The 27967-nt window shown below is 43.6% G+C and overlaps 2 protein-coding genes across 2 annotated transcripts; one reads left to right on the top strand and one right to left on the bottom strand.

The window, feature by feature from the left end:
• Positions 1–13454: 13454 nt before the first annotated feature.
• On the top strand, positions 13455–14360 carry LOC115677823 (uncharacterized). The gene has a single exon (XM_030601034.1). The coding sequence runs from the start codon at positions 13455–13457 to the stop codon at positions 14358–14360; it is 906 nt and encodes a 301-aa protein (XP_030456894.1).
• Positions 14361–24136: 9776 nt separating this feature from the next.
• Positions 24137–24997, bottom strand: LOC130135204 (uncharacterized mitochondrial protein AtMg00810-like). The gene has a single exon (XM_056303759.1). It carries the CDS (start codon positions 24995–24997, stop codon positions 24137–24139), a length of 861 nt encoding a protein of 286 aa, XP_056159734.1.
• Positions 24998–27967: the final 2970 nt, after the last annotated feature.

The following is a 27967-nucleotide window of genomic DNA, read 5'->3' on the forward strand; positions in this document are numbered from 1 at the left end:
GCGCCAACTCTGCATATTAGTCAAATCACCATAAGTAATAATAGTCCATGAACACATCACAATCATTCGAGCGCCATACACACGTGCGTTCATCCAATTCAACCCAAACACATTTCACATGTGCATCCATCCAACTTTCACACGACCCGGGTCAACACCCCACAGGTCAGCCCTCCGATCAATCCGAGCTCTGTCCCGGGTCAACACCCCACAGGTCAGCCCTCCGATCAATCCGGGCTCTATCCAGGGTCAACATCCCACAGGACCTTTCAAAAATAAACTTTCACACGACCCGGGTAACACCCCTTAGGTTGGCAGCCCTCCGATCGATCCGGGCTTGTCAAGCATACACGCCACATAATTCAATCAATTCCATGGCATTCACACGTTCAAATATCACCCAAGTGTGTCCAGACAACCACAATGCAATTCACCATACTAGCACATTAAAAATAGCCACGATCCCACCAATTAAATTCACGTTTGCGCACCAACAAGCGGTCATCCGAAGGATGGCAACTACTTTGTCATCAAAACATCACTTGAACACCCAATTTCAAATATGGAATCAATCCATAAATCAAGCAATCATTAGCCACACTTAGCACGCTACACCGACACAATATATCCTACAATTCCACTCCAAAACTTGTTCATTAACAATCCATCGGACTAGCCATTATCACGGCTCATGACAAACCCTAACTCAGTCCTGAAACCAGCCACAATACGCCCATAAATCAGCCATTGTCACACACACATTGGGCACTAAATCAGCCCGCTAATCAAGCAACATTCGACCGTCACAACGCTCGCCATTTCCCACACATTTTAACCCACATTCCGCTCAATAGATTCACCAACATCGTCCCGCCGAACGAGCAATTGACTCAGCCAATAACAGCCACTAAACAAGCCTCTAAACCATCATAAATCACCCACTAATCCAGCCATGAACAGCCCATACGATCAGCCACCAAATTAGCCCTTAATCCGCACTAATTAACCCCTAAACGAGTCAAATAATACCCGAAGTCCTAGACGGAGCTTAGGGAGTCGCTTACCTCGGGCCTAAGCGAGAACAAGCCGAGCAAGGGTGGCGAGGGGGACCGGAACAGTAACGGCAGCAGCCTCGGCTCAGCCGCAACTCCGGCGAACGCGCGGCGGCTCACGGCGGCGACGAATGGACGGCTGCCACACGGGAGAGAAAGCGGACAGGGGGTTGAAGCAGGGGCGGCTGTTGGGCTCACGGCCGTAGGGCGGCTGTGCGACGGCGGGCCGGGCGCGGGAGGCTCGGCCACGGCCGGACAAATCCGCCAAGGCCGAGCCTGGGTGGCCCGGCCTGTCTAGCTTGAGCACAAATGTGGCCGTGGAGGCGGAGCGCTGGGAAGTCGGGTGGTGGCGGATGGAGCAGCGACGGCAGCCGGAACGGCGGCGCACGGCGGCTGGACGAGGCGGAGCCGAAACAGGGGAGACGTCGGGGAGGAGAGAAACATGGGGAAAAGGGAGGTGGTGGTGGCGGCCAAGGGGGGCAGCTGGGCGGCGGAGGTGGCTGAGGGGAGAGACTGGGTGGCGGAGGCGGAGCGGCGGTGGCGAAGCCAGGGGCCGAAACAGGGGAAGGCACCGGGGAAGAGAGAAACAGGGGAAGGGGAGGTCTCGCGGTGGTCGGAGGCGGCGGGCGGCAAGGCTGGGCGAAGGCCGGCGACGGAGGACGGGCCGACGAGCGGCCGGCAAGGCCGACGGACCGCGGCGGGCGCGGCGGCGACTTGCTGCTGCACGCGACAGGGAGGAGAAGAACAGCCAAGCCGGAGGAGGGGAAACGGCCGGATGGGCGGCGGCGCGGCTCGGTCGGGACAACGACGGTGCGAGGCGGACGGCGAGGGGCAGTCGGCGAGCTGCGGGCGACGGTCGGGCGAAGGAAGAAGCAAAAGCAGCGGCGAAGAGGACCAACAAAGAAGAAGAAGAGAAGAAAGAAAAGAAAAGGAAAAAGGAGGAGAGAGAAGGGGCAGGTCTGCATGGGCACAGGGGGGGAAACGTGCGCGGTGCAGGGGGAAAGGGACGGGCGCAGGGGGAGGTGACCGGTGAGAGAGAGAGAGAGAGAGAGAGGGTCAAAGCAATGATCGCGATCCAACGGTCACGATTCAAATTCGAAAACGATCTAACGGTCCACGAAAATCCCAATTATAATTTAGGAAAAAGGCCAAAAGAAAGTAACTCAAAACACACTACGAGGGAGGTCTACTAGTCTAAATCCGCACCCGGTTAAAAATCCACTTCTCACATATCCCGGGTAATGTCGAGGCTGGCCACAATAATATCGACACCGTCCAATTAAATTCGTCCTGGAACTTCGAGAAATTCGATACCAAAGTTTGGGCTCTAAATAACGGCCAAATTCGATCGAGTGCGATTCTAGCGAAATCTCTAATTTGAAAATTATAACTCGAGAGTGATCAGTTCTGGGCGAGATTTTATTATAGGTACACTAATACCCGTTTTATAAATTCCAAAAATGGGTCGAAATTCGGAATGTCACATTTCTCCACCTGAATCTCATATGTATTTAAATTCATATCAACAGGAGAGGGGCTTTTCTCCAAAATTATCTCTCCATCATCGTGGACAACAAGTTGACAACCTTATCAACGGGAATTATTAAAGCGTCAATCTTTTTTTCGATTGTTGTTATTGAGGATAACATGAAACTGGTTTATTGGCACATCAACACAATCATTAATCCAAGAAAATCGCTGCCTTTACAGATTTCTCTTTTTATGCCGCGATTAAATCGGTGCTTTACCTGCTCGTTTACGCTCAACTTGCACTTGATCCCGCATGAAAAAAAAAAGCATCTCCCTCCAATCTACAAGCTAAGAGATTTGCTCTTCGACATTTGAATACGGACATGCAATGGGAGAAGTGATTTGCATCTGCAATAAAATCTTGGGAAAATTATAAATAAGAACTTGAAGTGCCCTCATTTTCTCAAATAACGATATAAAGTGGACTTTGTGTCAAATAAGGGCCTGAAGTGGAATTGTAGTCTCAAATAATGGTTCGAAATAGATTTTGTTTCAAATAAGGGCCTGAAGTGGCTATGTTTGTTTCGAACAAGAGCCTGACTTTTCGGATGGTAAGGACATTTCTTCTGTCACGCCCCAAACCCTACGAGTGCGCGATCATCCCTCCGAGGTCGTCAAGTACGCGACATCCCAGGACTTGTTGCCGGCCCAATCGAAACACTAGCAATTAAACGCACGCGGAAGCGAATACAAACACTCCATACAACATATAAACGACGGGATAGTAGAGAGACAAAGAATACACATCAACAAGACACTTTTATAAACATAACATTGATTACAACACATACATTTGCAGCCTTCTACGAGGCCACTATCTACAAATCACGCACAACAACAAGGATCGGGTGGTTGGTAAGCTTAACTCCTCTACAAAAAGGGGTACTCAAAAGACGGGGTAACTCGACCTATCCTCAATCTCCGTAGTATCCTGGTAGCATCTCCGGATCAATTACGATCGCGGGTCTGAAATGGTTTGGTTATACAACCATGAGAACACTTCTCAATAAGAAATTACCTAAGCCTCGCTTAGGCAAAAGTGTACTTCCGAACAATTCTAAACATGCAATACCGACATCCAACATGTCATAACAATCACAGGCCTTGCACGTTAGAAAATCGCCATAACATGGCAATTCGCTCCTCGAGCACATAATACAACCACATGATGTAAACGTGCATAAAACGGTCATTAATCCAGACATGCTCAACAGCAACACAAGCACATTGCATTCCCCAATGCATAACACACGATTATAAATGTCCAGATTATTAACGGCCCCTCGGGCCACCTAACTCCCGCCGATCTTCTGGCGTAACCAGGCATCGTCCCGCTACTTTGGCGACGGCAACATCCGGAACCCCCGCCCAGTCGGCATTCCACAAAGGAGCATCGATCCGGCCTCTACCGTGATCGGCAACGTCTAGAACCCCCGCCTAGACGGCATCCGAACCCCCGTCGAGTGTCGTCTAGAACCCCCGCCTAGACGGAACGTGTCGAGACCATGCACACACCTCAGCAATCATTACCAATTCTTATCTTTATAAATTAGCCCAATGTCAACTAAATCCGTCAAAACGCCACGATAACACCGAATAATTCTCGAGAGAGAGAAAAATCGAGAATATACAAAATCGAGTCCAAACTGGGCAGTTGTGCAGTGACAGAAATCCATTTGAAATAAATAGTAAATCAACTCCAAAAATTCTGAAATTTGGATATGTCGTATAAAATATCTTGATAAACATTTTCCGTGAGAACTCGAAACCCAGTTCCAATTGTAAACACCTCTTTTTGTCACTTGAAGTCAGACGAAATTCAAAGTCCGGTCAGGCCGCCTGACCATAAAAATGCATCTCATCCAGTACCCAAATCACTTTGTAAAGCCTTGAAATTTTTATATGTCATAGCCACAAATGTTTCCAACAAGTTTTGTGAAGGAAGTATTTTGAAAATAGGTCTAGAAAAATTTATAAAAATTCGAACAGGCCTGAAGGTCGGAGGAACAGTGTTTCCGGTAGACTTATTTCGGTCCAAAGATGGACTTCCGAATGGCCTCAAATGACCTCCAAAAATTCCCAAATTAAATTATGTTATACTTCAAGATGTTTTGAACAACTTTCATGAAGAACACTTCCTCAAATTCGGCCCACACAAGTCACAGAAAAAATAGAAAAATCCAGCGATGCAGTAGCAACCTTACCGGAAATCAACCAACAAGCACCACCAGGCAAATCAAGCACAACCAGCCACTAAACCAACTATCCACAGCCCTTAAATCATCCCTAACATGTCCATTAGTTACCCCTTAGCCTAGTCAAGGGTTAGGAAGCCACTTACTAGGAATGCCTAAGCAAGAAACCGAACAAAGCCAAGCCAAGCCAAGCAAGCAGCAGCCGCTCCGACGGTCGGACGGGGCTGGACGGGTGGCTCTGGCGGCTTTCCGGTGACTGGATGGCAGTGGTTGGGACGAGCACGGGCTGGTGGTGGTCGGGGTGCAAGGCGTGAGGCCGAAAGAGAAAGGGTAAGAGGGGAAATGTGGGTGTTTTGGGCTGGCTTTTGGCGGGATGGGCAGCCGAAATGGAGAAGCCAGCGGTCAAGCAGAAGCAGAAGTAGAAACAGAAGCAGAAATGGAAGAAAACGAAGGAGCAGAAGTAAAGAAGAAGAAGCAGCAGCAGCAGTACGGGGTCAGCAAGAAGTCATCAGCGTGAGGCAGTAAACAAAACAGAAGAGCAGAGGCATGGGTGGAGCAGCAAAGCTGCAGCAACGTGGGAAAAGGAGGAAGTCAGCAAAGCAGAAGTCAGCAAGCAAAGTCCATCATGGCAGCTGCATGGGGAGGTCAACAACGTGGGGTGTTCAGCGCGGAAAGCGGTGGGCATCAGCGGAAGAAAAGGCCAGCGTGTGGGGGGAAAAACAACGGGCGTGAGGGAAGAGAGAGAGAGAGAGAGAGGAAGTCAAACTCATCGAGTGCGATCTAACGGCCCACGTTCAAACTCGACGACTGATCTAATGGCCACCAAAAATCCTAATTATAAATTAAGAAAAATGCCAAAAGACAATAGATAAAATACACCAAGAGGGAGGTCTACTGATCAAAATTCGCACCCGGTCCAAATTTCACTTTTCACATATCCCGAGCAATATCGAGGCTGGCCACAATAATATCGACACCGTCCAATTAAATTCGTCCTGGAACTCCGAGAAATTCAACACCAAAGTTTGGGCTCTAAATAATGGCCAAATTCGATCGAGTGCGATTCTAGCGAAATCTTTAGTTTAAAAATAATAACCCAAGAGTGATCAGTTCCGGGTGAGATTTTGTTATAAGCGCACTGACGAAATACACGTTTTATAAATCCCAAAAATGGGTCGAAATTCGGAATGTCACATCTTCTATTTCCTCTTTTTTTTTTCCTTTTTTCTTTCTTTTCTTTTTCCTTTTTTCTTTTTCTGGTTTTCTATTTGTTCTTCGTTGGTGACCGGCCAACCACCGACGAAGCCCGGGAAGGGCTGGGCAAGGGTCGCCCTCGCTCGATCTGACGAGAGACGGCCTCGCCTAGGTGAGGCGACCCTTGCCCTGGGCGAGGTTGCACTCGCCGGCCATGGACGAGTCTGGCCCTCGCCAAATCTAGGCAAGGGTCACCTCGCTAGCTGCCGACGAGGCTATCCCTGGCCCTGGCAAGGCCGTCCCTTGCCTGTTGCCGGATCGGGCGAAGGCCACCTCGCTCAGCCCTTCCCAGGCTTTGCCGGTGGTTGGCCAGCCATCGGAACCGGCCACGGCGAAACACAAATAGAAAACCAGAAAAAGGAAAAAATAAAAAAAGAAAAAATAATTTAAAATTAAAAATATCTTTGGACGAAAATGCCCTTGATCGGCAGGAATATTTTGCCGACCGGCGAGGTCAAGCTTTTATTTGAAATTACCATGGCCACTTCATACCCTCATTGGAGACTACCATGCCACTTCAGGACCTTATTAGACACAACGTCCACTTCAGGCCTTTATTTGAGAAAATGAAAGTACTTTAGATCCTTATTTGGAATTTTCCCTCAAATCTTTTAGGGAAAATTTGTCAATATTTATTGGTGAAGCTCAAGTAACAAACTCTAGAACAAAGTTATGATTCTTATTTGAGTTAATTATAATCATTTATATGGTTGTTTCGAAATTCCAACTAAAGGTCGACTTTTGATATTCATAGGATATGAGATATTTAAGTTTAAATATCTAACCCTTCCCCAAAATAAAATTCTAGCTATGAAAACTAATTTTGCATTATGGTTTTGCAATACGTAGTTATAATTCACGAGAGCTTTCCTGAAACTTTTCAGTTAAACGCTTTGAGATTAAAAGCAGGTGAACTATTATAGCAGTCATCTTATAATTCTACCTATGCTGTTGATTAAATTCCAGCCGTATTTATTCAAGTTACGTCATTGATTAAATTCTGACGTACTTTGAAGTTGCGTCGTTGATTAAATTCCGGCATAGCTTAACTTCAATATTTGCGAGTTGTCGTTGCATAGTTAGTATTGTCGAGTTTGACATCATATCGAGTCAGGGTGTAAGATCTAAATTGGGATTAATAAATGCATTTGACATTCTCTGTCCAAGCTTGACTCAAGACCCAGGTCTCCTCTAATAAAATCCGAAACTCAGTGTTCGGTGAAAGATTTTTCAACGGAGTAACAAACCGACGAAACATCTTTTTGGCACGCCCGGTGGGACACCTATTGAGTTAAGTCGAGAGAGTGCTATGCTACGCACCCGGAGTAGAACCAACTCGGATAATACTACAACGAGCAAGCTGCATCGATGGCGGAAGATAATAACCATGCTGAGACATCATCCGCTCAATTTCTTCATACCGAGGTGGCTAATCAGTCTCGAGAAGAGGCCGCCGATATGTCAAGGCAGCGTGTTGAAGAAAGAAGGCAAACTGAGCTCACACCAGTTGTACTTTCTACCATGAGGCGAACTATTGAGGAAACTCAGAACGAGCTCGCTGATTATGTGGTAAGGCGTATGACTGAAGTGGTTAGGCCTTTGATCATTAACACTTATCATGAATGCACACAAGGTCAACATGGAGGGTCCATTGCACCAACCCAACTGAGAACAGGGTCCCCATCAGCATTGGGGGGTCCTGCTATACAGTTCGGAACAATGATGCAAACTACTTCTACAATCCCACCCATTTGTACCAAGGAGTGAAACCTTGCCAATAGCAACCAGCGAAGGATTACTGCACGCTAGCGTAGACCCGAATGGAGTAATTGCTCGACAGCCGGTAATAGACGAAAACCTCCAAAGGGGACATTAGGTTGCTCAGATACAAGGCCCATCTGCTATCCAGGTAACTTCTCTACTGACAGTCCTAGATGCTCAGAATCTAATAGCACCATTCCCTAGGGGACAAGAACAAATCCAGCAGATAAACATCCAACCACAACGTCAGGCGCCCCAGCCTGTGGTGCCTAACGTGAATCAGCATTTTCCACCCCCTATGGGTCCAAATATTCAAATCCAGCAACCAGTGCCAGCACAGTTAAACCTACCGGTTAACCCACCTCTGGTTGCTCACAACGTACCACCCCAACAGCAGCCACAGTTACCACAGCAGCCGTTCTACCAATTACCTCATCAAAATCTGAATCCGCCATTGCAACCCAATTATGTGGTAGCTCCCGCGCCCGTCGCTGGTTCAACACAAAATCAATTAGCAGCGGACCCTGTAATGAGGGGATATGGCTATGATGCGGGATACCTCCAAAATATTTATAGAAAACCATATCCTGATTGGATGGATACAATACCATATCCAAGAGGTTTTAAAATGCCAGAATTTACATTGTTCACTGGAGAGGAAGACCAGTCTACTTTTGAACATGTTAATCGTTTTCTGGCTCAATGTGGTGATGCGGCTCATGCTGATTATTGGAAATTGAGGTTATTTCCTTTGTCCTTGTCGAAAATCGCTTTTACATGGTATACTGCTTTACCTGCGAATTCGGTTACATAATGGGAACAAATGGAAAGGTTATTTCATTATCAATTTCAAAGGGCCGTGCCGGATTTGTCTGTAGCTGATCTCTCAACCATGAAACAATTAGCTAATGAGTCTGTCGATCAGTTCATTTCCAAATTTAAGAGGGCATGGACTAAGTGTTTAGTCCCTTTACCTGAAAAGACTTTTGCGGACCTTGCTTTTAATGGACTAAAGTTTGAAATCCGAGAAAGAATGGTTGGACAACCATATTCGGATCTGTTCCAGTTGTTAACCATAGCTACCAAGCATGAAAGTCTCCTCCAGGAAAAAGACAAAAGGTATGGTCGACGGGGTGAAGTTCGTTGGGCCGATGCTGATGAGAGCGAAGATGAAGCCGAATCAATAGATATAGCAGATATGGCTCTCGCGAAAATGGTGATTGATAAGCCGTACATCTACAAAGCTCTAAAACCAGCAAGAGTTAGAGAAAAGTCTAACCTCATGTCCAAGGCTAAAGAACCCATTTTTTTTGTTCTTTCGATATCAACAAGACAGAGGAAATATTTGACTTATTATTAGCTGATGGACAAATCAGGCTGACTGAGGGTCAAGTTTTACCCACCAAAGAGGAATTAGCGGGAAAGAAGTATTGCAAATGGCATCATTCGTGGAGCCACGCCACCAATGATTGCCTTGTATTTAAAAGAAACGTCCAGGAAGCTATTAAATAAGGGAAGATAAAGTTTTTTGAAGACAAAAACAAGGCTCCAATGGAAGTTGATGTCGATCCTTTTCCCGTAATGGCAGGAATGGTGTCATTAAGGACAAACACCAGGGGGCATCAGCCACGTCGTTTTTGCGAAAAGTGTAAGCAACTTTTGGAACAAGAGAAACATTACTCCAAAAGTCGAAGACTTCCGCCTAGTAAGGTTGTCGACGAATTTCGTGATTTGGCACTCTTTGATTCATATGATGAACAAACTCCTTCTAAGGGTATCAATCATCATAGAGGTCGTCGAGGCCGTAATAAGACTATTAAGTCATTCGAGCAAAGGTATGAAGAAGGTGATCTAACTATTGGTACCTTAGGAGAGCCTAGTGGTAAATATGATTATTATGTAAGTTATGCCCCACCACCTTCATACAATGGGAAGATTGAGCCAAGTGGATGGGGTCCTGATTTCCCTGATCGAGAATATCTTCACACAGACTCTCATCTACCATATCGACGAACTCTGAAGGTGCTAAGAGATCCACTTGTAGGTCAATGGTATGAGGCTAGCCGAACTCGAAATCACAGCTCAAACCTAACACGGACACAAAAAAGGAGAATGTTGCGAAAAAGAAAAGAATTTCAGCTCCAACAACGAACAAATCAAGTTCACATCAAGCAGGTGAAGCCAGTCTTGATTGCTGAGCAAAAAGCCAGGTCGAAAAATCCTAAGCGTGGGAATTTAGTCTGGAAACGAAAATCAGGAATTCAAGCATCGACATATCGTCGACCTCAGCAATCTTCACCAAAACAAGACATTGAGTCTGCACGGTGCAAGCCACAACAATTGTCAAGATCAATCTCATCGTTGAGTTCTTGTATGGTTCGAGTATGTCTTCCATCGAACCTTCGGGTAATGACGATGGAGTCAGATTGTACGGCAGAGGGTACAATGGAAGAAAAAGAAAAAGCAGAGTTCCACTTTGACATTGAAGAGGTAATGGAATTTGAAAAACCTCCACCCAAGGGTTCAAATCATTTAAGGGCTCTGAATATCAACGCAAAAGTTAATGGCCGACCGGTATCTAGAGTATTGGTAGACGAGGGATCTACGCTGAACCTCATCCCATATCGTTTCTACAAGAAACTGGGAAGGCGTGATGAAGAGATTATTTCGTCAAACATTCAATTGTCTGACTTTACTGGAGAAATATCTGAAGTTAAAGGTATTTTCATAGCCGACTTAACCGTGGGTACCAAAACTTTCAGAACGTCCTTTTGCATGGTTGATGCAGATGGATCTTATAATTTACTATTGGGCCGAGATTGGATCCATGGTAATCAATGTGTACCATCAACCTTTCATCAGATGCTAGCATTTTGGAATAGGGATAAAGTAGAGTACGTCAAAGCAAACACCAAATCACAGGTAACATATGCCCATGCATCTCCAATTCATCAATTAGCACTGAAAGACAGTATATCAATCAGCAAGCCACCTCTCGTTGACCCCAATAGTATTACGTTCTGCCGTTTCGATAAAGGGATCGTTGAATGGGTCCCAAAAAGTCAACTGGCAGCACAATTAAATGAGGTTGTCTATGGAGAACCTTATATTGTCAAAAGACCTCACTGAGAGGTATTCGGCCTATCAGGCCGAACTTGCAGAGCAATCTGCAGAAGTTGTCGACGGAATCCTTGAATTTGAAGAGTCACCCATAAAAGAAAGTGAAAAATCAATTGAAGCTCAAGACCCGTTACAACAAGTCAACCTTGGACTAGGTAATGAACACCGTCCTATTTATATAAGTTCATTGATCGATGACAACTTCAAAGCTCAGTTAATAAGACTCTTGAAGAAGTATAATGATTGTTTCGTCTGGGATTATAAAGAAATGCCAGGATTAAGCAGAGATGTCGTCGAACACCGACTACCCATAAAAAAGGGGTTCAAGCCTCATACACAGCCGTCCAGACGATTCGCCCCAGAGGTAATCCTTAAAGTAAAAGAGGAAGTCGAGCGATTGCTGGCAGCAGGTTTTATTAGGACGGCCTGGTACGTGGAGTGGTTGTCTAACATAGTCCCAGTAAAGAAAAAGAATGGGAAGCTGCGTGTCTGCATTGATTTCAGAGACTTAAATGCAGCTACCCCCAAGGATGAGTATCAGATGCCAATGGTAGATATGCTAGTAGATTCAGCTTCTGGAAACGAAATTATGTCATTGATGGATGGTCATTCAGGTTACAATCAAATATTCATTGCTAAAGAGGGCGTTCATAAAACCGCATTCATATGTCCTGGGGCTATTGGTACTTTTGAATGGCTCGTCATGCCATTTGGATTAAAGAATGCATGGGCAACTTATCAAAGGGCCATGAATTTTGTTTTTCATGACATGATCGGAGAATTTATGAAAGTCTACATCGATGACATCATTGTCAAATCAGACCAGGTATGTCATTTAAACTATTTAGAGCAATCGTTTATTAGGATGCAAAAATTCAACCTAAAAATGAATCCATTAAAATGTGCTTTTAGAGTAAGGGCTGGCAACTTCTTAGGGTTCCTGGTTAATCAGAGAGAGATTGAAATCGATAAGAATAAAGCTAAGGCTATCTTAGAATTGCCACCCCCCACAACCAAAAAGCAACTTCAAATGATTTTAGGGAAGATAAATTTTTTGCGTCGATTCATCGCTAACTTGTCAGGAAAAATTGAGGTGTTTTCCCCATTGTTGAAATTGAAAAGTCATGAAGAGTTCGTATGGGAAGACAAACATCAACATGCTTTTGATCAAGTCAAACGGTATTTGGTTAATCCGCCAGTCTTGATGCCCCCAAGAGCAAGTCAACCATTGAAATTGTACCTGGCCGCTACCGACACTACCATCGGATGTATGCTGGCGCAGGAGAATGGTGAAGGCAAAGAGCAAGCGGTGTATTATTTGAGTCGGATGTTGAATGATCCTGAAACAAGATACACTGCGATTGAGAAGCTATGCTTGTCATTGTTTTATGCATGTACAAAATTACGTCATTATATGCTGCCGACTACGGTACATGTGATATGTAAAACAGACGTGATTAAGTACATGTTGACTCGGCCTATTGTTAAAGGCCGAATCACCAAGTAGGCATTTGCTCTGACCGAAATAAATCTGGTCTATATGCCACTTAAAGTAATAAAAGGACAAGCCATAGCAGATTTTATTACAAAATACCCTGAAACTCGAAATGAAAGTCGTGAGGAATACGTTCATGTGGTCCCATGGAAGCTCTACTTCGATGGATCTAGTACCCCCGGATCTGCTAGGGCTGGGATCATGATAATTTCCTCTCATGGACAGAAAACGAAACTTATGTTCAAAATGAATTTTGAATGCTCCAATAACCAGGTTGAATATGAAGCCTTAATTGTCGGCTTAAATATATTGGCCAACATGAAAATACGTTTCGTCAAAGTTATAGGGGATTCTCAATTGGTGATAAAGCAATTATCTAGGGAGTACCAGTGTCTTAACGAGAATATTATATCTTATTATTCACTGGCCAAAGAGCTCCTAAATCACTTTGACGATTTTGACTTAGTCCATATTAAAAGAGACCATAACACGGAGGCCAATGATCTAGCCCAAATGGCTTTCGGATATAAAATATCAAAAGAGTTTGTCGACTATATGATTACTCAAACCAAGGTCCTACCATCGATGGACAATAGAGTCATGTTTATACAGTTGATAGAAATTCCTGTCGACGACACGACTGTCGACAAAATGGTAGTCCAAGATTGGAGAGCCCCATTTATAGAGTATCTCAATAACGCAGTCTCTACTGATAGAATTTTCAAAAGAAAAGCCTTCAATTATTTAATGATTGGGGACGAGTTATATCGGAAGACTGTTGATGGGTTATTGTTCAAATATTTGGGACGATAAGAATCTGTGATAGCAATGGCTGAGGTTCATGAAGGCATATGTGGGGCCCATCAATTAGGGATAAAAATGAAGTGGTTATTGCGTCGACATGGTTATTTTTGGCCGACTATTACCCAAGACTGCATAAGTTATGCTAAGGGGTGTGAAGCCTGCCAAAGGTATGGACCTATTCAACATGTTCCTGCAGCCATAATGAAACCCATTATTAAACCTTGGCCGTTTAGGGGCTGGGCTATGGATATAATAGGAAAAATCTACCCCCCTTCATCAAGAAAACACAGCTTCATTCTGGTTGCTACCGATTATTTCACCAAATGGATTGAAGCAGCCTCGTATAAGAGTATAACGCAAAAAACAGTGAAGGAGTTCATCGAGGAGCGTATTATTCATCGATTTGGCATTCCAGAATCTATAACTACGGACCAAGGCACGGTTTTTACTGGGCAGGAGGTGATTAGTTTTGCCAAGTCTAGAGGCATTAAAATGATTCATTCAACTCCTTATTATGCCCAAGCCAATGGTCAAGCTGAAGCCTCCAACAAAGCCATCATTGCATTAATTAAACGACATCTGGAGGATAATCCCAGAGAGTGGGATGTGTTGTTGTCGACTGTATTATGGGCCTATAGAACGTCTAAAAAGACTGCCACCGGAACTAGCCCATATATGCTTACTTATGGACAAGTAGCAGTCCTCCCTGTCAAAATTACGATTCAGTCTTTACGAGTCAGACTTCAAAATGACTTGGCTAAGGAGGAGTATGACGAGTTAATGTTTGCCAACGTCGATGAATTGGGGGAAAACAGAGCGATTGCCCTAGAAAAGCTAATCCTCCAGAAAGATAGGGTCGCCAAAGCATATAATAAACATGTGAAGTGTAAACAGTTTGAAATTGGCGACTTGGTATGGAAGACCATTCTACCTACAAGTTTGGACAGCGAAAAGTTTGGTAAATGGTCACCAACTTGGGAAGGACCATTCATGGTAACCGAAGCATTTGTTGGAAATGCTTATCGACTAATGCATATTGACGGAAATGAATTTCCTCGTACTATTAATGGCAAGTATTTAAAAAAATATTATCCTACTATGTGGGAAACGCGAGATATGAAGGAAGAAGAGACTGAGAATTCTGAGTAGGTTTCATTCATAAGCCAAAAAACATATCATTTAAAAAAAAGAAGAGAATATTCCTACGTCCATCTTCTTCTTTTTCTCCTTCTTCCTTCTTCTCCCTCTTCTGCTTCTTCTTCTTCTTCCTCCCTTCTTCTTCTTTTCCTTCCTTCCTTTCTTCTCTCCTTCCTCCCTTCCGAATCCAGACCTGCTAGCCATTTTCACTCTCCCAGGTCGAGACCAACGTGCTCTCTAAAACAGACCACGAAGTACTGCATCCGCTCCTCTAAGCGTTGGTTCGCCACCTCGGCCCGTTCTTTGGCCTCCTCGAGTTTGGGGAGCATCTCATCCAAGTTCGACAGCCGTTTGTTGAGCTTTCGGATAACTTCAAGGTGGGACTCCACCAGTTCATCCGATTTTTCGGCCATTCGGTCTAGGGATGTGGAAGTGGAGGTGACAAAGGTTTCACAACGAGAATCCATCGAGACATCCATCTCGAGTTCATCCTTTTCAGGGCTGGGGACTCCTCGCCTTAGTTTTTTCTCCGCTCCTCGGATCCGCTCAACAATCGGTTCCCGGTATTTGTTAAGATGTTCATGGGAAGAGTGAAGTTGACCCTACATGTCACAAAGTGTGTTGTATACCACATCGGCATGCTGAGCTTCCTCCTTGATGCTCTCGGACAGGCGGTCCATAACAAAGTACGTATGGATAGCCCTCCCGTTGTCCTGAAACTGGGACACCCCATGCTCGAAGATGGTCACGAACTCCTCATAGTCAGCCAGGAAGGGATGATCAGAGGGCAGGTTATTGGGTCTCCCCTTGCGAAGCAACTTTTCGACCCTGGCTACCGCCTGAGGTTTGATGACCAGAGCGGCGTAGGACAGGCTTAGGTAGGAGATGATCTCCTTCCATAAGGCCTTGAAATTCCGAGCACCTAAGCCTGGTGACTAGCCACTGGATTCCATCGATGATTGACATGACGGAAGAAAGGGGATTTTTCTAAAGGCTTGGGGGTTAAAATTCGAAGTCGAATGTTGAAGTCCTGATCACAAATAGACGTGCTATTTATAGCCCGCAACTGGAGTCTAGAATTACTACGAATCGGTACGAGAAGATTGACTGACGTGACGAATATCTCGAAGGGCACGATCGTATCCGATTGATTAGTCCAAGATATAGAGACCGGAACGTTGTGAGTAATGGGCATTTACTCCTTGAAGGTTACGAAGCAAGATTTGAGGAAAAACGTGCCGATGATTACTCGTAGCCGTCCGATGATTTACACGTGTACCGATGGGATTCAAATACTACTCGGACGGATATCCATACGACGGCAGAAGTAAATCACACCGATATAAAGTGATTACGCATCGTACTGATTCAATGAATGTAAATACAGAAGAATGTGCACAGACGTCTTTTCGAAAACATAAAGAGAGGGTAGTTCGGTCAATAATGCCATATAGGTCATCAAAGTAGGTGCAGACTATGATTATTCAAATAAGAGGAAAAGCTGAGCAATGAAGATATTTACATCAGGGCCATTCTCGGCATTAATGACATGGAAAAAGAAAGCAATAGATGGCACTAATCGTAAACTAAGTAAAATGCTGTTCAAGGCCCAGGACGAAGTCGTGAAGTTGGATTTAGGATTTCGTCCTTTCTGGCTTGGCTGTCCTCTACCTCAGTGTTCAGTTGCTTTATGGTCGCTTCGAGGTTTAATATAGCCTTGCTTTGATCAAAGAGCGTCGACAGAGAAATATTTTCATCAACACGGAATGCCTCAAAAACCTTACAGGCCTCAACTAGTTCTTCTTCTTGAAGACTCAAGGTTTTCTCTTTGCCCTCGATGAAATTAATATATTTAAGCCCTGCCCTAAAAGCTTCTATAGTCACATCAAATGAACCAGAGAATTCATGGAGTGCAAAGTCTAAAGCTCGACAAGGTAAAGGGTATGGTAAAGTAGTCAGATGGTCAAGCAAAGACTTGACTTTGCTTTCGATCTCCGGGATATCGCAAATGACGTCATACCCTTCCTTTAGGAGCTCACAAAGTTGAGTCCCCTTCGAGCGGACTTCATCATGATTAGCAAGGGGAAAAGAGTTGCTTACCAAAGGACGTTTACCCCCAAGGACTCTAATGTTGTTAACTTGAGGAGTTTTAAAGGGAGAATGATCCATAGTAGAGCTCACTTCATCCATCGATTCGCCTAGAAATTCGTCCACGTCAGAGAAAGATAATGATGGCGTGCTCGGAGATAAGGGTATATCTGACGTAGGAAATCTCTTAAAAGGATGTAGCAACCCCACTGGGAGCAGGATAATCCTCGATAAGGCAGAGTCTATATCTTCAGGAAAAATCAAGATGTTGTATTCATCCCACCATTGATTAAATGATATCGAACCATACGGAGTGCCGAAATTGTCGACAAGCTTGAACTGTCCCAGGATATATTTGGCAACCTCAATGTAGCATGACAGAGTATCATTCCGAGGAGACGGAAGATAAGGAAAGTTCATCGAGTAGACGATTAGCATAGGAATACCTTGCACCAATCCAAATTGATGAGCACAATAATGAGGGTCGTATGCCTCGAAGCCAATAGAAAATCTTTTCCCAAAAGTGAATTTCAGTGGAAGATCGGTAGGAACAAGAATGCTTGCCCAAAATATTGAGGTATCATGTTGTACGGTCGATGGATCACACACAAAGTTTACGCCAAACCTATGAAAAGTAAAGTCCTTCGGGGTAAGTAGAACACTCAGAAAGTACTCCAAGACCGGAAGTCCTCCAATTAGCTGGAGGAAAATGCTGCAGAACTTCCAAGGTCCAAAAACAGTTTCAATGGGTTGTTTATGTGCATCATACCAGTCGACGGGTATAGAACCATAAGAAGTGAACAAATGAGGAAAATATGATCGAACCCAACCATGTAGTATCCACAGTGGACCAATGAAAGGGTCAGGATGCGCACTATTTAATAAAGATTGTGCATCAGTTAGGCCTTTGTACAAGGCGGACAAGGCCATTCGACCTAACCCCACATCAACACCCTGAGTAAGGGCATATGCGATGTCCATAAGTCCGCATGATACGGAGGCAGTACAAAAGACGTATCGACAGAGCCAACAAAGCAGGAATGCAACACGTTCTTGAGGCATAACGGGTCCATTTGGCTTACTAACTTTCTTGATGAAATCAGGAAATGAGAGATCAACAAAAGAGGAACCATAAAAATCCAGACATGACCACGACTTCTGATTATAAAATTCCACGGAAGGTGATAGTCCAGTCAGTGACCACATGTCAAGCAAAGTAATGGTTATCGGACCAGGGGGCAGGAAAAAGCAATTAGTGAATGGTGACTATAGACAGCAAAGAGCTCCGATAAGCCCATATTCCACGGAATCTATGGAAAGACAGCTCAGTGATAAGGCCTCCTCTATCTTTGCCGCTTTCCAAATGCTGGACATTTCTGATTTCATCCTTTGGTACCACCGAGAGAATTATTCATCATAGCACGGATACGAGTTGAAGCGAGATTTTGGTGTTGTCCAGGCAGAAATGCTAAGTCGAGATCGACTAATAGGAAGTGCCTCCTTGTAATGACGAGGGAAATGCTCGGTAAAGATGGATGGTGGAGGTGTCGATTTGAAGTACGGACCCAGGATCACGTGACAAGCTTTTGCGTCGTAATCCATAAAGGATAGGGACAGGTGCCCTTGTCTTTCGAAACTTCGAAGTTTCTCAAAACAATTCAGGCGAAGGAGAGCTTGAGCATTGATTGGGGAAGAAGAAGAGTTAGCCATTATGATAGGCCAAGTGATGAAACTTACTAACGGCTATCAAGTATTTATACTAATCCATTTGGCTGACGAGTTAGGCCTACTAACTAGTGACGTGCACATAAATGAAGGCGCAAGGCTCGGAATCCATTATTAAAATTGGTTATAAATAATCGTGGCACATGTAGGACACTCAAGGAAGATAAGGATATTTTATTAAAGAGAATATTTATCCGACAGAAAGTCATGAATCCCTCGTTGGAGCAAAAATAATTGGGATTCTAATCTACTCATCTCTAAAGTACATGCGCCTTTATTTTGATGGCGTTCTATTACGGAGTTCACTATTCGTACGTGCTCTTGTTGCTTCAAACTCTTCAAGACACCAACATGGTGACGCAGTTCTTGCTCAATTTCTGCCTGTTGACGAAGCTTCGCCTCCCGCCGTCGACGAATTCCTTCGAGGATTTCCATAAGACGCCTTTCCTCCTCGACAAGGACACTTACTTCGTCCGCAATAGTCCGAAGAGACTCACGACGAGTGCTTACTGTTTCACTAGCCTTCTTCACAATATCAGCTGGCTCTTCATGTATTTCTGTGGGAATGGACACCTTTTGTACGTGGCCCAAGAGTTATTGATACTTATCAAACATAGTCTGAAACTCTTGGGAGAAAACTCTGAATTGTTCTCTGAGTGCTGAAGGAAGAATAGACACAACTTCGGCATTGTTATTCCCAAGACACTCAATGAGGAGTTTGAATTGCTCTAAGGCTGCGGCATCATACGACATCCTCGCAAATCCTCCTATAGAGAAGTCTAAAAAGCGCGTCAACTCCATTTTCTTCTTGACAATGGCCAGTTGAGATTGACCAGAATGAGGCGATAAGTCATATGGATTAAATGCCAAAATAAATTCAGCTTCGTTTATAGCGTGTATTGCCTTGCCCGTATAAGCAGTAGTCGACTGATGATCAGGAGTTGGTGAGACAGATGTCGATGATAAAGCCTCGGCAGAATTAGTCGTCACAAACACTGGAGTAGACGTCGACGGAGAGACCGTGGAAGGATTGACCACAGTGGCTGGAATAGTGGTCCGTTGAGCCATAATACTTGTCGACGGACCATATGCTGTAAAGCCAGAGTGATATCTCAGTATCAAAATTAAAATTTAAAACAACGTAAAGTTTGAAAGACATGTACCAGTCTCAGGCATGGTGGTCCCACGTCCAGCCATATTAAGAGCAACAGTGGTCCTTACGGTAGAATTAAGGATCGGAGCAAAAGTGGAAACAATAGTTGGTATGACTGGGAAGAAAAGAAGAATAAATAAATCAAGTAAGCAATACGAGCAGAATATACCATACGACAACAAAAGCTTACCATGGGTCATAAGAGTGGATAAACCAGGCTGAGAAAAGAGCTGTACCCGGGATACCATCAAACTAGTAACAATGTCGCTGGGTGGTATCAAGGTAGATGTGGCTGGTGTGGTGTGAGAAATACTAGTTGATGGAACTGAGAGATTGATAACCCGCTCGACGGAAGGAAGGCCAATAGATGCCGAGATGGTAACAAGATTCTGAATAGGAATAGAGATGTTATCCCTTGAACTTTTATCCAAAGAAGCAAGAGCTTCTCAAGAAATCACATCGCATGCGACCGGCTTAGCAGACGATTCGACAGATAAAGTGCTGGATTTCTTCCTCGAAGAAGGAGGAGAAGATCTTTTCCTTTTCCTTTTCAATAATGATACCATCTCTTCCAATGTCTCCTCTTCATTTATCCCAAAGACAATTCAAAAGGGAGTAAGACCTTATAAGTAACCAACTAACACAAAGAGGGACAAAATGGGCTGGCACAGAGAAAGACAGAGATTTACCATCAGTAGGATTTTCTGCAGTGTCGACATCCTCTGCATCAGAGTCTTTTTCTGCTTCTGAATTAAGAGATGGAAGGTTAGAAGATGTGCCAGAATGAAATTGAATAGGAACATAGAGTGATGATGTCTATACCTTGAGCAATCGGTTTCTTAGGACCACTCCTCTTCACACGACCAATTGCAGACCGGAGAGCCTCTTCGTATGTACTCTCAAATGCAAAGGAATACCACCAAGTCTGCCATTCAGGAAGGTGTCCTGGATGGGCTCTGAAGACATTAGAGAGGTCCGCACTATAATGGGTACGCATTGTGTTGGCAATTTTAATACAACAGAGAAGTGGGCTTCGATTCTTGAGAGAATATTCTTTCTTCTTGGTTCCTTCCGAGAAGCCCATTGAGTAAGGAATTGGCATGGGAATTGCTTGCCAGAGTCCAAATTGCCTAGCACAATATTGCGGAGAATATACCTCAAACCCGGGATAGAATCGACCCTTCAATGAAGTCCATATGGGAAGATCTATTGCAGACAAAGCACAAGTCCAAAAAAGCCTATAGAGGTTGAATCGAGCTGGATTGAACAAATAATCAAATTCTCCATGACCATACTTAAAGAAAATGACTTGGTCATGATTCAGTTCAAGAAGAATCCGAAGATAAAAGACAAAAGGAGGCGCTAAAGAAGAAATATGTCGAGGAGAACGACACAGCAATCGACAGCCCAGAGGTAAAGGTATAGGTTGTCTATACCCTTGCAAAGATAGATGGGGAAGATGACGAGTGTTTTTACCAAAAAGAGAAGGGAAATACAAAGCCATCCATGCTTGAAGTATCAAAAAAGCGCTTGAAATGGTTCCAGAGTCCCCGAACTTCATTGCTCGAGAGGCGTGGGTGAAGCCTCTATACAAAACTGCAAGAACGAGCGGGGCCAAGGCAAGACGTTGTCCCGTGGCTAGGGCCACGACAATTTGCAGATAGTCCTTGCAAACTTTAAGGGCAGGACTGTAGAACACATATTTTGATAGCCAAAAGAGTAAGAAAAAAAGACGCTCATCTTGAGTAACAGGACCCGAAGCTCGGTAAAATCGGGACAAGAAATTGCTATATGCCAAGGCGTCCTCAGAGATGAAGGGAGTGGACAGTACGGGCAAATCCTCGACGGCATGACCAACCAATTCAAAGCCCACTATGGTAAAGACATCGAGCATAGTGATGGACATGTGGCCCCAAGGGAAAAAGAAACAGTTGCTGGAAGAGGACCAGAAAGTGATGGCGGAGCTCAATAATCCACGTTCTAGGTCATAAGATGACATACTGACCTCAAGAGCGATGTTGATTCCAGCAGCTATCCATAAAAGTCGAGTTTCTTGATCAGCCTTTAGCCGAATAAACCATTTGTGAAAATCCTTTTCGTAAGAAGGGAAACTTCAAAATCGAGAAGACCCGGTGGACCACACATCCGTAATAGAGGAATGTTGCAGTGCCAAGGTCTCACTGTGTTTATACGGGAAGTGGAATTGGAGATTCACAGGTATATTGAGATGGTCCATGAAACTGGGACCCAAAGAAAAACAGTTGTATTCACCCTCGACAACTTTCAGTAAATGAAAGAAGCAATTACCAGCATGCGGATCGTCTTTAAACTTATCAAAAGCTGCGATGTAATCGCTGGATGAATATTCGGACTTTTTGGACGCCATGAGAAGCGATCAAAAAAGTTCAAGAAAGGATTTTTACGGTTGAAAGAAGAAGACGCGACGATGAAACAAGGTTTTTACAAGAATAAAAGATGGAGAAGACGATTGGAAAAGCCAAAACTTTTCGGGGAAGATACGAGGTGATGTGTCTAATGGGTATTAGATGAGGAATTCGTAGAGACTGCTCGAAAGGACGTCAAAGGAGAGAAAGGCATGATCATCGCCTAGGGATTCATACATAGACAAGGTACACATTTAAAAGAAATAAATTCAAATTTATTCCTTTTAAAAGGGGGCATATGTTGACACCCAAAATTACCCTTGGTGGGAATGGGCCATCCACAAGTTACAAAAGATATAAAGTACGGCCCACATGGCAAAAATATGAGAAAGGCCGTGAGTCAGGCCCAGAGGCAGTTGTCGACAGGACATGTCATAAAGGTGTCGACAAGTTTAAAATCACGAGCTTTACACGTGATGTCGACAAATCTAAGCCTTGCACGTAACGTCGAGTCCCAGATCACGAGCTTTGCACGTGACGTCGACAAAGTTCAGAATCGTGAGTTTTGTGCAAAATCATGGTAATACGTGGTGAAAAATTCATTTACACGTGTCAAAAGGTAAAGACATGACCGTGGGCGTCAAGGATAACAAGAAATAAAATGACACGTGGAAGACAATTAGCTACTACGTGATGCCCAAGGAGCGTAAATAATATCGACAAGTCAGGAAACAGTTAAAGCACGAAACGTAAGGAAGTGGAAAACGACTTTCAAGGAACGGTTGTCAAGCTGCTCTATAAATACTCAAGGACTACCAACGTAGAAGGGACCCTTCTTCAACAACACAACACATCTCTTATTTAACCTTTATCCTTAAGTACCTTAGGAGTAGTTTTTAGTCATAGTCTTCAGATTCTGTGTCGTAGATTCAATTCCGACGAGGATCCTTATCAGGTTCAGCATTGTTGATTAAATTCCAGTGTTGTGCCACTAGCTCAGTGTCGTCGATTAAATTCCGGCGCTGTGTTTAGAGTATAGCTATTGATTAAATTCCAGCCATATTCATTCAAGTTACGTCATTAATTAAATTCTGACGTACTTTGAAGTTGCGTCGTTGATTAAATTCTGGCATAGCTTAACTTCAATATTTGCGAGTTGTCGTTGCATAGTTAGTATTATCGAGTTTGACATCATATCGAGTCAAGGTGTAAGATCTAAATTGGGATTAATAAATGCATTTGACATTCTCTGTCCAAGCTTGACTCATGACCCAGGTCTCCTCTAATAAAATCCGAAACGCAGCGTTCAGTGAAAGATTTTTCAACGGAGTAACAAACCGACGAAACAAAATATTAACTGCTTGATCCAGTTTTTAGAAAGAGCATACCATACAGTACTTTACGGTTCGACTTCAACATACGGGCCATAACACAGTATAGTTTTTCCTTCTCGATAAATCATGTCGTGCAAATCTTGCAAAACATAACAAGAAGCGAATGAGCAAAAAGTGGAAAGAAAGAAAGAAAGAGCAAAAGTGGGAAAGCGAGAGAGAGGCGCGTAAAATTGCAAGTGTGACGATTTCCTGAGAATCTGACCAGTAGGCACTGGTCTAAGATATGTTGGGCCCCACTCACCACGACCGACTATTGGGCCCACCTGTACATGGTTGACTCCCCTAATTAAATTTTCGTTGACCGTGGCACTCTATATGACTTTGCAAGTTCGCTACATCCATCGATCATCACCGAGCAAACAAAAAAAAAGAAAACCCCTCTCCTCCTACATTTCCCTCATCAAAACAATGGCCAAGGGTCCGGCTGTAGAATCATACACGTATGCTTCACAGACGACTTGTTATTATTTTCCCATGGAGATGTAGATTCCGTCCTTTGCCCTGTAGACGCCCTAAACGAATTTGCAACTCTCACAGGACTGCGTTTCAACCCGAACAAATGTCAAATCTTTTTCTCTGGGTTGAATGAGGATGAGAAGCACCTTATACTGGACCACACGCCTTTTGCTACAAATACCCTCTGAGGAAAAGAAATTTATGAAGAAAAGAATATGTTCTTCTTATCATTGCAATGACTTAATAGAGATACATATACAAGTTTGGTCTAAACTTCGTCCTACTCATATGGTAACAGGATATTCACAAATAACAAAACGATCCCTTCTAATATGGTGCTAATCTATTCCTAAAATAAAATATTACAACAATCAGCTAATTGACATCTCACGCCAACACTCACCCTCAAGTGGGTGAAAAAATGTCTTTGATACCCAACTTGAAAAGTGAGCTTTTGAAGTCCCTCCCAGATACAGCTTTAGTTAGCATGTCTGCCAGTTGATCACTTGATCTGATGAACGGGATTTGAATGACCCCTTCTTCTAGCTTCTCTTTGATGAAATTACGATCAATCTCTACATGTTTAGTTCAGTCATGTTGTACTGGATTTTCAGAGATACTTATAGCTGCCTTATTGTCACAAAAGAGTCTCATTCCTATTCTTGGAGGGTAACCCAGTTCAATCATCAACCTTTTTAACCAAAGCAGTTCACATATCCCTTTTGTAACTCCTCTGAACTCAGCTTCTGCGCTCGAAATGGACACAACTTTTTGCTTCTTGCTTCTCCATGTAACAAGATTTCCTCCCACCAAAGTAAGATATCCATAAGTTGACCGCCTATCCGTAACATTTCTTGCCCAATCTGCATCACTATAACCTTCTACATCCAGGTGACCATGCTTTCCGAAAAACAAACTTTTTCCCGGGGCTGCCTTTAAATATTGCAAGATTCGAACAACCACATCCATGTGATCCTTTTTGGGAGCATGCATGAATTGACTTACCATACTTACAGCATATGCAATGTCAGGCCTGGTATGAGATAAATAGATTAGTCTTCCTACAAGGCGTTGGTACCAATCTCTATCTACATTAGTTTGATATGGACTGTCGTGAAGCTTATGATTCTGTATTATTGGAGTATCAGCTGGTTTGCACTCCAGCAGTCCGACTTCGGAAAGAAGATCTAGCACGTACTTCCGTTGAGACAAGAAAATTCCTTCTTCCGATCTTGCTACTTCAATTCCTAGAAAATATTTTAACTCTCCAAGATTCTTCGTTTCAAAGTCACCATTCAGTCTAGACATGAGTCTTGTACTCTCCACATGATCATTGCCTGTAATAATGATATCGTAAACATATATAATGAGAAGAGTTACCTTCTCATTGCGCCGCCTCAGAAACAAGGTATGATCGGCATTACTCTGCTCATATCCATACTGCTTCATAGCTAAACAAAATCTTCCAAACCATGCACGGGGGGATTGTTTCAGTTCATAGAGAGACCGTTCCAATCTGCACACAACATTTGGGTTGCCATTACACCTATATCTAGGTGAGACTGTCATGTAAATTTCTTCTTTCAAATTCCCATGAAGAAATGCATTCTTTACATCAAGTTGATGTAAGGGCCAATTTAAATTAGCTGCTAAAGATAACAGAACTCTCACAGTGTTTAATTTTGCTACTAGAGAGAATGTTTCTTTATAATCGACTCCATATGTCTGTGTATACCCCTTTGCCACGAGTCGTGCCTTATATCTCTCAACGGACCCATCCGACTTATACTTTATCGTGAAAACCCATTTGCAACCCACTGCCTTTTTCCCTGTTGGAAGAGTTACTAGTCTCCAAGTTCCTTTCTTTTCTAAAGCTTCCATCTCCTCCTTCATGGCTGCCATCCATTTAGGATCCTTCATAGCATCCTCCACTCTCTTGGGAACAGGCTCAGCTGAGACATTGGCAATAAAAGCTTTGTATGATTTTGATAATCTTCTTGTTGACACATAGTTGGCTATAGGATACTTGGATCTTCGATTTTTGACTTCGGGAGAGTATCTATCAGGTGCCCTCCCCCTGTTGTGCCTATCATGAAGAATATATGTCTTGCAGCTATTTAAATTATCACAGAGTGGAGAAGAAATGGTTACCTCAGGATCATTCGCAGGAGCTTGGTCGGGTACTAAAGAGGGAGATGGATGGATAGAAGTTTGTTCAATAGCAGCATTATGGTCTTTTCCCGAATCAGTTTGTTCTGAAACCTCCTGAAATTCTGCTTGAACCCCACCACTGCCTGATTCTGTCTGTTCGTCAATTGCAAGGTGCGGTACTTCCACCGTGGGCTGCGCTAGTATACTGCTCTCCATTGTAGGTTGCAGTATTGATTCTGGGATGTTTACTGTAAGCAACGGTATATTGGGAATATCCCACCAATTTTTATCCAGCTCTGCTCCCTCGGTACTAATACTTAGTTGTGATGCTGGATAAAAGAACTCAGATTCAATGAAAGTAACATCCAGTGTGACATGGATCTTCTTGGTTCTGGGGTTGTAACATCGGTAACCTTTCTGGTTTGATCCGTATCCAATAAACACACACCTTTCTACACGTGGATCCAGTTTGGTCCGTTGATTTTTATGCAAGTGAATAAGAGCCACACATCCAAAGACTTTCGGAGGTAGAGTCAAAACACTAGGAAGCTCCACATGGTCGGCAAGGCTTCGCAATGGAGTTCGGAAATTTAACACCCGCGAGGGCATTCGGTTCATTAGATACACTGAAGTTACTACTGCAGCATCCCACAAACTCTTTGGAACATGACTTCTTATGAGAAGTGCTCTTGCGGTCTCAAGTATATGTCGGTTCTTTCGCTCGGCTACTCCATTCTATTGTGGTGTTTGAGCACAAGAGGTTTCATGAATGATACTATGCCGATAAAAATAGGCATCAAGTTTGTTGTTCACATATTTCCCCCCATTATCTGTTTGAAGTACTTGAATCTTTACATCAAACTGTGTTTTAATCATTACATGGAATTTTTCAAATATAGCAGCAACCTCATCCTTGTGTTTCATTAGATATAGCCAAGTCATCCTAGTGCAATCATCCACAAATGTAATAAACCATCTAAAACCAGAAACTGTAGAGATTGGAGACGGCCCCCACACATCAGAGTGAATCAAAGCAAATGGTTTTGTTCTTTTATTGATACTAGGAGGAAAACTAACACGGTGACTCTTTGCCCGAATTCAAGTTTCACATGTAAATAATGACTCTGAAAAATGACGAAATAATTCAGGAAATAACATCTTCAAGTACCCAAAGGAAGGATGCCCAAGTCGATGGTGCCATAACCAAACCAAGCTTCTTTCTCTGTCAAGATTACCCTGAGTATGTAAAACATGACCTGACTTCGACCCAAAATCATCCAAGAAATATAATCCATCCCTCTTAGTACCACGTCCAATAATCTCCTTCGTGCGAATGTCCTGGAAAAGACAAAAATTAGGATACATCAAAACACAACACTGTAGATCTTTGGTAAGTTGTCCTACAGACAATAACTTTTTTGATAAAGAGGGCACTAGCAATGTATTTGAAAGAGAGATAGATTTAGAGAGTGTAACATCCCCTGCTCCAGTTACATTGGAGCTGTGACCATTTGCATTTGTAATCCAGTCCCGCATTGGAGAAGTTGTTGTTGCAAGATCTTGAGAGTCAAAGGTCATGTGATCGGTCGCCCCGGAATCAATAATCCATCCAACATTCTTATCCATGTGAGAGATAGAAAGAACACAACTTGAATTACCTTCAGCTTCTTCAATTGGTTTTTGATCTGGCACTAATGAAAAACCAGTACCTCCGGAGACTAAAGCTGCCTGACCATTTCCTTTTCCTGCCCCTTTTTCTGCCTTCTTCTTTTTCTGTAATTCTTCCCACCACTCAGGATACCCGTGGAGTTTAAAACAAGTATCCTTCGTGTGTTGTGAATTCCCACAGTAAGAACACCCTCCAGAGATAGTGGTAGGTTGTTGTGCACCTCCTTTTTGTCGAACATCTCGATTCGGTGTTCCTCTTGTCGTCAAACGGAATCGAGAATCTGCCCCCTCATGTCGAGAGATCATAGCCCCACCCGAGATTCCATGTTCTCCAGATGAGAGCATCACCGTTTGTCGAACATCCTCCCGTCTCACTTGAGCATATGCTTGCTCTATAGTGAGGAATGGTTGCATCTGTAGTACATCGGCTCTAACCTTGTTGAGTCGATCATCTAGTCCATCAAGGAAGAGATACACTCGATCTTCTTGAACTGTCAAGTTATATCTCGCAATATCATCAGCACACGTCATGGGGTTTGGTCTGCGAAAATCGATTTCTCTCCAGAGAGCCTGAAGATTGTTATAGAAGGTTTTAATTGG

Source organism: Syzygium oleosum, unplaced genomic scaffold, assembly GCF_021117445.2.
Source record: "Syzygium oleosum isolate NSW1041296 unplaced genomic scaffold, Sole_v2.1 Sole_v2.29, whole genome shotgun sequence".
Lineage (NCBI taxonomy): Eukaryota > Viridiplantae > Streptophyta > Magnoliopsida > Myrtales > Myrtaceae > Syzygium > Syzygium oleosum.

Excerpts from the sequence above, each read along its gene's own strand:
- LOC130135204 (XM_056303759.1), bottom strand. The coding sequence starts at position 24,997 with ATGAAGCAGTATGGATATGAGCAGAGTAATGCCGATCATACCTTGTTT.
- LOC115677823 (XM_030601034.1), top strand. The coding sequence starts at position 13,455 with ATGGATATAATAGGAAAAATCTACCCCCCTTCATCAAGAAAACACAGC.